This window comes from Nicotiana attenuata, unplaced genomic scaffold (genome assembly GCF_001879085.1).
Source record: "Nicotiana attenuata strain UT unplaced genomic scaffold, NIATTr2, whole genome shotgun sequence".
Taxonomy (NCBI): Eukaryota; Viridiplantae; Streptophyta; class Magnoliopsida; order Solanales; family Solanaceae; genus Nicotiana; species Nicotiana attenuata.
In genome coordinates this window covers 1-11,881 of record NW_017670437.1, presented here as the reverse complement: position 1 = coordinate 11,881, position 11,881 = coordinate 1, and the positions used below count along the sequence as shown (strand labels likewise).

Here is an 11,881-nt window from a genome sequence, read left to right as displayed (position 1 = left end):
ATATCAAGCAAGCGAGTTACCTCTTCTTTGACAAATTTATTTCTGACCTCAGCAATAGGAGGTTTTTTATGTCTAACCGGAGGGATGCTGAGATCCAAGCTTAGCTTGTGTACAACCACTTCTGGCGAGATACATGTCATATCCGCATGCGACCACGCAAAACAATCGATGTTAAATTTAAGGAATTCAATAAATTCAAACCTAAGTTCGGAGTGCAATCCTGTCCCCAAGTGAAACTTTCGCTCCGGGAACTTTTCAAATAATGCGACTTATTCAAGTTCTTCTGCCGTAGACTTTGTTCAGTCCGTTTCTTCCGGTACCTGAAAATATCTCGGTACCTGATAAGATTCCGACGAATCCTCCCCCCCGGTTAGCTTCGCTCGGCTCGGCTCGAGAGCAGGCGCTGGTTCCTGTAATTGCTATGCTGCACGCTCTTTCCCTTTGCTACTGGAAACTGATATTGCATTCATTTCTCTCGATGCCGGTTGGTCGCCACTTATTTGTTTAATCCCCTCAAGCGTTGGGAATTTCAGCAACTGATGATATGTAGATAGCACAGCCTTCATCTCGTGCAACCATGGTCTTCCCAGGATGATGTAGTAACCCATATCACCATCCACCACCTTGAAAAGGGTCGTCTTGATCACCCCTTCAGCATTCGTGGGCAACAGGATCTCTCCAAGGGTTGTCACGCTTACTAGGTTGAACCCAGCGAGGAGTTTTGTGGCCGAGATGATGTTTTCGGTGAGCTTAGCTTGCTCCAACACCCTCAATTGTATGATGTTGGTCGAACTTCTTGCGTCTACCAAAATATGTTTAATTTTAACATCCAAGATATTTAAAGAAATTCCCAACGCATTATTGTGCAGGAGCATCAATCCATCTGCGTCTTCCTCCGAGAAGGTTATGTCATCTTCAGCTACTTCCCAGAGTCTCTTGTTGTGGGCCACAACCACCTTCATTTTTTTTGTCTCCGAGAATGTAACCCCATTAATCTCGTTCCCGCCGAAAATCATGTTGATCGTCAAGCGCCGGGGATCTTCTCCTGCTTTTAAATGTTCTGCATTGTCATGATAGCGATTGTAGTTGTTCTTAGCCCGTTCACTTAAAAATTTCTTGAGATGACCATTTTTCAGCAATGTCGACACCTCTTCACGCAGATGCCGGCAGTCCCCAGTCTGATGACCGTTTGTTCCATGGTATTCACACCAAAAGTTTGGATCACTTCGGCTGGGATCGGATCTCATTGGCTTCGGGAACCGAGCTCCTTTAATGTTCATCATGCCCGACACCCATTCCACTACGCCAATGTTGAAGTTGTATTCGGAAAGCCTGGGGTAGGAAGAATCTCGAGAATCTGATGTTTCCTTATCCTGTAACAACATGTTATTTTGACCACGATTAATTATTCTATCGGTCGCGAATCTATCCGCTTATCAGAAACCTCTATCGCGTCATTCGGTCCGTTCATAGGGAAAAAACGAACTCCTTGAAGATCGTTGATCTGTGTCGAAATCATCTTTTGATTTCTCTTTATTCTTCTCCCATTCTTGACCTTTCAATGATGCTAGGAAACCGAGCTGATCATCTTCAATCCTTATGAAAATCCACCCAAGTTTTTGCCTGGAACTCGAGCAAACTTTTTTTTATCTTCTGGGAAGCGTCAGAACTTCCCGGGTTCAGACCTTTGGTGAACTCTTCAGCCGTTCATTGGTCCGGTACTGCCGGTAAACTCCCGCAGTCTTGTGTAATCCTGAATATGTTGGTCTTCCGAGCCTGTACCTTTCTGGCCCGGCATGGGCCTTGATGAAAGAGTCCGCGAGCATCCCGAAGGAGTCTATGGAAATCTCGGGTAGGAGCGAATACCATGTAAAGGGTCCCTTCATGAGAGTCTTCCCGAATTTCTTGAGTAAGACCGTCTCAATCTCGTGGGGAGCTAAATAGTTCCCCTTCACCGCCACAGTATAGGTGGTGATGTGCTCATGCGGATCTGAAGTCCCATCATACTTCGGCAATTCCGACATTTTAAACCGCTTGGGGATTAATTACGGTGTCGCGCTTGGTTTAAACGGCAGTTGGGGTATACTTCTTTGAATCCGGTCCTTTTAGTACTGGCGGTGCGCCCTGAATTTGATCCATTCGGGCATTTATTTCCCTCATAAATCGCATGAGCTCGGTTCTAAAGGGACCGTTTTCATTGTTGCTGCCGGAACCGCCATCGTTCCCCCAACCCTGTCAAAATTGACTTTGCCCCTTGGGATGTTATTATCGACCCTTTGCGTTGTCTGATTCGTGGGAGCACCGGAGGGAACTGCACCTTGTCCACTTGGCATATATTTTTGCCATATGGAAAGCTTACATATGAAATAGACTAGCACATATGGGAAGGTTCTAGAGAAATATGGAGATTTCTCATGGAAGACCTTAGAACCCTATGGAATTTCTAGGAAAGTCCTTAGAAGATTCTAGCTATGTCGAAATTCTAGAGAAAGGACTTACTTGTAAATATTAAGGACTTATGTAATAATTAATATTTACACACTAGCCCCTAGGAGACTAGTATATAAAGGGGGCCATTCATTTGTAATTCACCAAGCAAACAATTCAAGTTCTCTCTAATACAAAAGCTTCCTTTGGCAATTCTCCTATGTTCTTTCTACCATTCTCTTAGCGATCTTGAGTGTGGTATGGATGACTTGACATAGCAAGAACGTGAACAAGTTTTTCAAGATCGTGAGTGAGTTGTCAAGTGCCGCACATGTACTTAGTTAATGACTAAGTACGTGACAACGTGGTATCAGAGCAAAGGTTATGACTAAAGGAATGTTTGAAAGAATACAAGAGATTGCTAGAATGAAGCTTTGTAGGGAACCATCGAGATTACCAAGGGCGTGGTACTTGCAAAAGGGACAAATGTGAAGGTCCTTAAGAAAAAGGAGTATGGCGGTGCATGGGACGCATGCAAGGTGGAGGACTTACTTTGGAGGATGGAAAAGTACTTTGAGGTAGTCAAGGAGGATGAAGAAGTTGTGAAGGTACGCAACGCCTCAATGTACCTCACCGAGGTTGCCGCTCTGGGGTGGCGTCGGAACTGTGCCAACATGGAATAAAGGGCTATGCAAAATTAAGACGTGAGAGCAGTTCAAAAAGGAGTTGAAGAGCAATTCTACTCGATGAATTTGGTATACGAGGCTAGGCGGAAGCTAAGGGAGCTCCGACGGATGGCCACAATTCGGGAGTATGTACGCGAGTTCACTACCTTAACGCTGCAAATCTCGTCGCTGTCTGAGGAAGATTCCTTCTACTACTTCATGAATGAGTTGCAAAATTGGGCAAAATGGGAGTTAAGAAGACATCAGGTAGCCAACGTGGATGAGGCCATAACGATAGTCGAGTTGCTCGTTGACTTCAAGATGGAGCCTGCCAAGTCCAAAGAAGGCAACGCCCATAGGGGTTGGGGAGATTATGACAAGGACAAGAGGAAAGGCATAGCTGAGGTATACAAGGGCGATGGAAAGGGGCCATCACATAACGGAAAGGGGTCCAAGAGAAACGACAAAGGGACGAAAAATGGAAGCGAGTACGTGCCTAAAGGAGGGTGCTACTTCTATAAAGGATCACATCGGGCAGGTAAATGCCTAGAGTTGGGGAATCTTGCAGCAATGATCGAGAACTTTGCTCAGGCAAACAAGGATAACACAGGAGGGATCGCTTGCATTGGGGGATGTGCTTGGAATTTAAGCCAAAAGTAAGGGATTCCAAAGCCTATCTCGGCGCCATACAAATGGAACGTGGTGGCAGCAAAAAAAATGTTAGGGGGACATAGTTGAAGTGGATGGCGAGTTGCAAAGTGATGGCATACTATCGGACTTAAATGATGCACCAAATAGAGGGGTCAAATTTGCCAGCTAGGCTGGGACCACGGAGGGCATCCAAATAGTGAGTGGAAGCATGGACCCGATGGGGAGATTCAGACCAAGAGAAAGGAGAGGCATCCGATTAGCGGAGAATCGCCATCATTGCTAGCCGTCCTAAGTACAAATGAGGAAAGAAGAAAGGTGACCAATACCTTGTGACATGGGAAGGCGAACCGCTCCATTGAGCATCATGGTTAATGGACGAAGATCTTCGACGACGCAAAGGTAAGGTGCGTGCATACGTGTCGATGCTTTGTGCCGAGGGTGGCACAAAATTTGGGTGGGGGAGAGTGTCATGGACCGCCACATCATTATGCCATGAAGGTACCACTTGGAATATATTTTTGCCATATGGAAAGCATACATATGAAATAGACTAGCATATGTGGGAAGGTTCTAGAGAAATATGGAGAATTCTCATGGAAGACCTTAGAATCCTATGGAATTGCTAGGAAAGTCCTTAGAAGATTCTAGCTATGTAGAAAATTCTAGAGAAAGGACTTACTTGTAATAATTAAGGACTTATATAATAATTAATATTTACATACTAGCCCCTAAGAGACTAGTATATAAAGGGGGTCATTCATTTGTAATTCACTAAGCAAACAATTCAAGTTCTCTCTAATACAAAAGTTTTTTTTTTTGGAAATTCTCCTATGTTCTTTCTATCGTTCTCTTAGCGATCTTGAGTGTAGGAGACTGACTTGGCACAGCAAGAATGTGAGCAATTTGTGCAAGGTCGTGAGCGAGTTGTCAAGTGTCGCACGTGTACTTAGTAAACGACCAAGGACGTGATATTTTGGTAGAATATAGTGTATGCTAGTTCGAGAATTCGTCCCCTACAATGATGGTAGAGCTCACTATTTATAGGTACACCTAGGGAACAAGGTCCTAGGATCAAGCCCCTCATAAATGACAATTATGAGGGCCATTGATGAATGTGTAACTGTAGGTAGGGAATGTCATATTCTCTATAACGAACCATGCACTTAATGCTGTAGAATATATTTTGGTAGAATATAAAGGACGTGATATTTTGGTAGAACATAGTGTATGCTTGTTCGAGAATTCGTCCCCTACAATGATGGTAGAGCTTACTGTTATAGGTACACCTAGAGAACAAAGTCTTAGGATCAAGCCCCTCTTAAATGGCAATTATAAGGGCCATTGAAGAATGTGTAACGGTAGGTAGTGAATGTCATATTCTCTATAACAGACCATGCACTTAATGTTGTAGAATATTCTTCAATAAATGCTACCGGGTGGTAGGCATTTATTTAGCCTTTGTGAATATCATTCTTTCCGATGACAAGCGAGATCATTGCCTTCGGGTTCGACTGTCTTCTGTCTTCGGCTCCACGTGTCGCTTTTTCGTGCGATCATTTAATATGAATATATTTTACCCCATACAATTTTTGTATCCTTTTCTTCTTCTTTTGAAAAAAAAAAGTGTAACAGGGCCAAGAATTTCAACAACAACAATAACAACAAATCCAGTGTAATTCCACAAGTGGACTCTGGAGAGGGTGGTGTAGTATACTTTACCGCTTACTTTGTGAAGGTAGCTAGAAAGACTATTTTCGATAGATTTTCGGCTCGGTAAAAGTACAGTCACAACATTATTTAAAAAAATACAATAATGAACACAGTAATGAAATAAAGGTCAAAGAATTTCGACATGATCAAATAAAGATAGTTAATTGAATATTCTAAGAGAGCACTACACCAGTTATTCTAATTAACATCATTCCTTTTATTAATGATTCATAAATAATGCGAGATTTTTGGATTATTTAACTATTTTTCTCGAGTATATTTGAAAATAGTCATTCAAAATATCGCTTTTATTAAGTTTTGGCCCTTAACTCCTCCTATGTTTACAAAACCGTATCTTATTATCTATATCTATCTATATATATCTATATTTGTATCTATATCTATGTCTATATCTATCTATTTATATCTCTATCTCTATCTGTATCTATCTATCTATATCTATCTGTATTTATATCTATATCTATTTATCTATATCTATATCTATATTATTATAAAAGCACGAATAATTTATACTAAATGTTATGTGACAAAAATATCCTTGAAATATTAGCGGATTTTTATGTCCCTCAATACTAAATATTTTTCCAACGAAAATTATTCCATATTGGACATAATTGTAATAACTAGAATTTATATTCAATAGACACTAGTATTTATATTCTTATATGAAGTTATTTACTATTAGGATTCAATATTATTTATATGCTTATAAGACACGTTTAGTATCATAGTACCAAAGTTTGTACTAGATTATTTATGGGGTTAGAAAGAAAATGTGGCGATTAAATTTAAGGAAGAAAACAATATCAGTACCATCGACTTGTTTGACCTTCTGTAATATTTTCACTTCCAGCAATATTTCAGTGCTTCCTTCTTTCCTCACGGTTGTGTTTGGTTTTTGGTTCTATGTATTTTATTTTTTTTTGTCAGATGTATGTGGATACAAATTTGTGTGACTACATATAATGTGCTCCGGAAACTTTGTGCTTCTCTTCTCTGTTGAAACTTGAAAGTGGGTAGGGTTGATATGTTCTAAATTTATTTATATATTAAAATATATATTGGGTGTATGTGAACATATATATATGCATAACTATATTGCTTTTTATAAGTTCTGTGTGCAGAACTTTGGAAGAGATGATTATTCGTCAAAAAACAACATATGGACAAATTAATATGAGAACGTATCGTCTGTTGTGTATGAAGATGTATGTTTTGTATGTCTTAAGGTATAATAGATCAATAGTAACTAATGAGGTTAAGCTAGAGGTTCTTTGAATCTAAGTGAAAGCGAAACTCCAATAGGTAATGTATCAATTTCATCAAGTTAGTCGTCTTTTTACCAATTTAATATAATAAATTGAAAATATATCTATTCGAAATAAATTTTATCCTTTTATGTGATGACCCAAAAGGTCATCTTATATTTTAGAACTCGATTCTGTTTTCCGAGGCCCGTTAAAACCTTATTTCATCCCTCAACAATTTGCGTGCACAGTCCGGGCGCGTTTCCAGAAAGCTTTTATGTGGAAAATTGATGAAATAATAATTTTTGGCCTAAAAAGTTGATTTTAGTTGACTTCGATCAACGTTTTGAGTAAACGGACCCGGAGCCATATTTTGATGGTCCCGGTGGGTCCGTAGTAAATATAGGACCTGGGCGTATGCCTGAAATCGAATTCCGATGTCCCTAGCCCGAGATATGAATTTTTGATTAAAATTGAATGACTAAAACTATAATGGTTTAAAGAAATTTGGTAATGTTTGATCTTGTTGGTATCAGTGTTTTAAGCTGGTTTATCGGTGTTTTATGGTACATTTTGGGTTGGTCTTGTTGTTTAATATTAATTGAGTGAAGTTTCATAATTGTATAGCTTTCTGTTTGCTTTGGTTTGAGGCTTAAATATTGTGGAGGGTTTTGAGCTAAATTGTGAAATTCCTATTCTTATTGTGTGATTAGTACTGATATGGTGGGATCGGGTTGCGCGCCGCAACAGGAGTAATAAAGGTGATGTATTGAAGAGGAATAAGGGTGAAAATGCTAATATATGGTGGGATCGGGTTGCACGCTGCAACAGGAGTAAAAAGGGTGATATATTGAGGAGAAATAAGGGTGAATTACTATTGTATGGTGGGATCGGGTTGCACGCCGCAACAGGAGGAATAAGGGTGGATTGATATGGAGTAATAAGGGTGAATGTTCGTATTGATATTGATTATATGGTGGGACCGGGATGCGCGCGCATTAGTTATGTGTTTATGTATCTTCCTTCTACTGTGAAGTTATTCTGTAATTTTGCATTTCACTTAAGGATTGGTTATAGCTGGGTTCTGATGAGATAATTGAGTTCTGTATTCATCCCTTGCAAGTTACGGTTTTATTTTGTTCTATTCTTCTTTCTGCTTTTACTATACACTGTATGCAGGTTATATTGTGATTGCCCCGCCGTAGCCTCGTCACTACCTCGTCGAGGTTAGGCTCGGCACTTACCAGTACATGGGGTCAGTTGTACTGATACTGCACTCTGCACTTTTTTGTGCAGATTTTGGAGCAGGTAGTGGCTGATCGAGAGGTTGGTTGCAGACATTTCAACTAGGAGACCTAAGGTAGTCCTGTTGGCGTCCCCTTCTACATCTCTATATTATTATTTTCTTTATTTCCAAAACAGTTGTAATTTCTTTCAGACCGATGTTTGTAGAAATCATAGTATATTCGTGGATTGTGACACCGCACTAGGTGGTAATGGCAATAGTATTGGTAATAGAATATAGACAAAAAGCTATTTACTTACTTCTGCATTTTATTATGTTAAAACTTCATTAATTGAGTTGGTTTGAATTATATGTATATTCTTTTTTATTCTTTTGATTTTAAGGAAGTAATAGTTAGACTTCATACATATTTAATAACAAGCAGTTAACGGAGTTGAAAATTTATTACTTTGGTATGTATTTAATATTTGGAATAAATATTGGGATAATTTCACATAAGAATAACTAGGCTCGCTACTTTTCAATTTTATAGCCCATATTTCAATTTACAACCAACTAGCCTAAAAATAATAGGCTAAGATTCAAAATTTAACTCCAATAGGTTCTCGAAATTACTATTTAATTTTTAAAAAAGATTGCTCAAGTTTTTAAGTTAATTTTCGAATCAGTAACTGTGACTCAAATATTAGTTCAACAAACCAAATTCATTTGGGTGGTGAAAATTAGATTTTAACAAGCTTAAATATGTGGGTTTAAATTTCGAATTTGATTTTGTGAGAAATGTATAACGAGGTTGTATATAAAATTTAAAGTCATTCAATGGAGCTTTGGATGGTTTTGAACAAGAATTGCAACTAAAAATTAAGGAAGAAGTTCGTCTACAGACACTTGTATAATGGTGTATAACAGTGTATAATAGTATATAAGATATGTTTATACACTCATATATATACAAGATTATACATAATTATACAAAAAACCAACTTCGTTTTCTTTCTTCCGTCTTTTCTAAAATTTAACTCAAATCTTGCTTTCAAATTTAAGTTTTGAACTCCTTTTGATATTTTCAATCAATTGGAACAACACACAATCCAAACAACTAACAAACTCAAAAAAAATCCTATTTTCGAAAGTAAAGCTTTGAATGGCCTTCAATGTTGGACTTCTTGTAACGACCCGACTGGTCGTTCTGAGCAATTGCGTCCGGTTCGGCAGTTTGAGGTCGCGAGCAGCTTCGTATTATATGTATCGACTTGTGTGCATGGTTGGATTATGTTTCCGGATGAATCGGAGTCGAATTGGAAGAAGGAATCTAGTTATGGAAGCTTAAGCGATGAGAATTTGACCAGAATTTGACTTTTGCGTAAACGGCTCTGGAATGAGTTTTGGATGATGTCAGTAGCTTCGTATGGTGATTTTGGACTTAGGCGTGCGTTCGGATTTGGATTTGGAGGCCCGTAGGGTGATTTGAGGCATTTCGGCGAAAATTAGAAAAGTTGATGTTTGGAAAATGGAGAGGTTTGACCCATAGTTGACTTTTGTGTTATCGAGGTCAGAATGCGATTCCGAAAGTTGGAATAGCTCTGTTATGTCATTTGGGACTTACCTGCAAAATTTGGGGTCGTTTGGAGTTGATTTGATATGGTTCGGACACTTGGTTGCAATTCTAAAAGTTCTTGAAGTTCATAGTTATTTTCATGCGTTTTGACATTCAATTTGTGGTTCTAGAGGTTATTTTAGTGTTCCGATCGCGCAAGCGAGTTTGTGTTATGTATTCTGACTTGTGCGGGTGTTTGGTTTGGAGCCCTGAGGGCTCGGGTGAGTTTCGAAGTGGTTTTGGAATAACTCTCATGAATTTTGATTTTTCTAGTTCTGGTTTCTTCACATTTGCGATGTTCTGGTCGCAAATGCGCTGGGCGGCTGGGCATTTTTCGCATTTGCGATGAGGTTGCCGCATTTGCGAAAGCCGATCTTTGCATTTGCGAAGTTTCTGTCGTAAATGCGACCTTAGCAGGGTAACCAGGCTTCGCATTTGCGAAGCTTTCTTCGCTTTTGCAAGTTCGCATTTGCGAACCCAGTGTCGCAAATGCGACATCTGCAGCCTGCTAAAAGCTAGGTATTCCGAGTTATTGCTTCATTTTTCATATTTTTGAACCCTAGAGTCTAGGTGAGACGATTTTGAGAAAAGATTTTCATACCAAATCATTGGGTGAGTGTCACTAATCAATTTCCAACTATATTTTGTGATTATATCTTAGATTTAATATCAAATTCATGAGAATCTAAAGGAAAATTTGGGGAAAATTGTGAAATCTTTCAAAAATATAAAATGATGATTTGAAGGACCAAATGGTATCGGAATTTGATAAATTTTGTGTGGGTGAACTCGTAGCGGAATGGGTATTCGGTTTTTGTAAATTTTGTCGGGTTTCGAGACTCGGGCCCGGGGAGTTGACTTTTGTTTACTTTTTGCAAATTATATAAGAATCGTAGCTTTGTTGATTGAAATCGTTTTCTCTTGCATTGTTTGATGTATTCAAGTCATATTTGGCTAGATTGAGCCGAGCGTTGATGAATTAGTATAGGAAAAGCTAAATTGAGTATTGAATTTTTTTGGCCGGATTGAGGTAAGTATCTTGCCTAACCTTGTGTGGGGGACTCCCCCTTAGAATTTGAGTCTTCTATGCTAATTGTAGTCCGTGCACGCGAGGTGACGAGTGTGTGCTCAGACTTATTTGTGGAAAATTTGCCTTTAGGGTTCTTAGGTGCTTATGTTCATTAAATGGGAAGTTTCCGATATGATCAGGTTTCGTAATTGCTTGTTTTACATCTATATGCTCCATACGACGTTGTTAGCTTTCCTCTAACTCTTACTTGTTACTTGGTCCTTCCTTATTTGCCTTAATCGAAGTGATTGTCCTCCTTATGGTTGTGTTATTCTTAATTGTGAATTCATCTATGACCCCATGCCTATATGCTATGTGTCCAAATTGTTGTGGTTGTCGGTGTAGTTATCACGTGCCTTATATGTCTTGTTGTTTTTGTAAAGGTTGTTGTGCTTCTTGGTTTTTCCGTGATTCTCTTGTTGTCGTGTACTCATACTCTTGGTGGTAGAAATCCTTGTGATTGGGTTGTTGAATTGTTGTTGTTGATTTTGAACTATGTCTGGTTGTTGATATGTTGAGGAGGAATAAGGGAGAATTGATGTTGTCTGGTGGGATCGGGTTGCACGCTGCAACAAGGAGTAATAAGGGTGGACTGGTGGAATCGGGTTGCGCGCCGCAACAAGGAGTAATAAGGGTGAATGATCATATTGTTATATATTAATAAGAGTGGACTGGTGGGATCGGGTTGCACGCCGCAACAAGGAACATGCAACAAGGAGTAATAAGGGTGAATGATCATGTTGTTACTGATATGGTGATATATATACTAGTTACTCTTATTGTAACTTTTAAGGAGGAATAATGGAGGATTAGTGGGATCGGGTTGCACGCCGCAACAAATATATACTATTTACTTTTATTGTATTTGTTACGGAGGAATAAAGGAGGATTGGTGGGATCGGGATGTGCGCCGCATCAATATATATGCTTATGTATTCCTCTTTGACTGTACAAGTTATTCGGTGGTTTTACATTTCATTTAAGATTTGGTTATAGCTGAATACTGAGAAGACCCTAGTTTATCTGTTTAAGACCTTGACAATTTGTATTTCGGGTTTCACTGAGTAGTAGGACCGGGTTACTGGCATTGAGTTGTTGACTTGCCGTTGTACCTTGAATTCCTTCCCTGAAACTATTACTCTGATGAATTAAGTTTTAAATTAAATTTATTACGTTAAATCATTTCCTCCTGTCCTGTTAAGTTATTAGCAACATCGTGATTTAAAATAAAGGAATTAGTATTACACT

At 39.0% G+C, this 11,881-nt stretch overlaps 1 protein-coding gene across 1 annotated transcript; it reads right to left on the bottom strand.

The window, feature by feature from the left end:
* Nucleotides 1–419: 419 nt before the first annotated feature.
* On the bottom strand, nt 420–2,024 carry LOC109239385. The gene is made up of 2 exons (XM_019405938.1): nt 1,686–2,024; nt 420–1,373 (listed from the first exon to the last, which is right to left on the bottom strand). The coding sequence occupies exons 1-2, from the start codon at nt 2,022–2,024 to the stop codon at nt 420–422; spliced, it is 1,293 nt and encodes a 430-aa protein (XP_019261483.1).
* Nucleotides 2,025–11,881: the final 9,857 nt, after the last annotated feature.

What these genes read in the sequence shown, in the direction of transcription:
- LOC109239385 (XM_019405938.1), bottom strand. Translation starts at nt 2,024, where the DNA reads ATGTCGGAATTGCCGAAGTATGATGGGACTTCAGATCCGCATGAGCAC. An exon ending in GGCTGAAGAGTTCACCAAAG is followed by an intron (nt 1,374 to 1,685) that starts GTCTGAACCCGG and finishes ATGTTGTTACAG; the next exon opens with GATAAGGAAACATCAGATTC.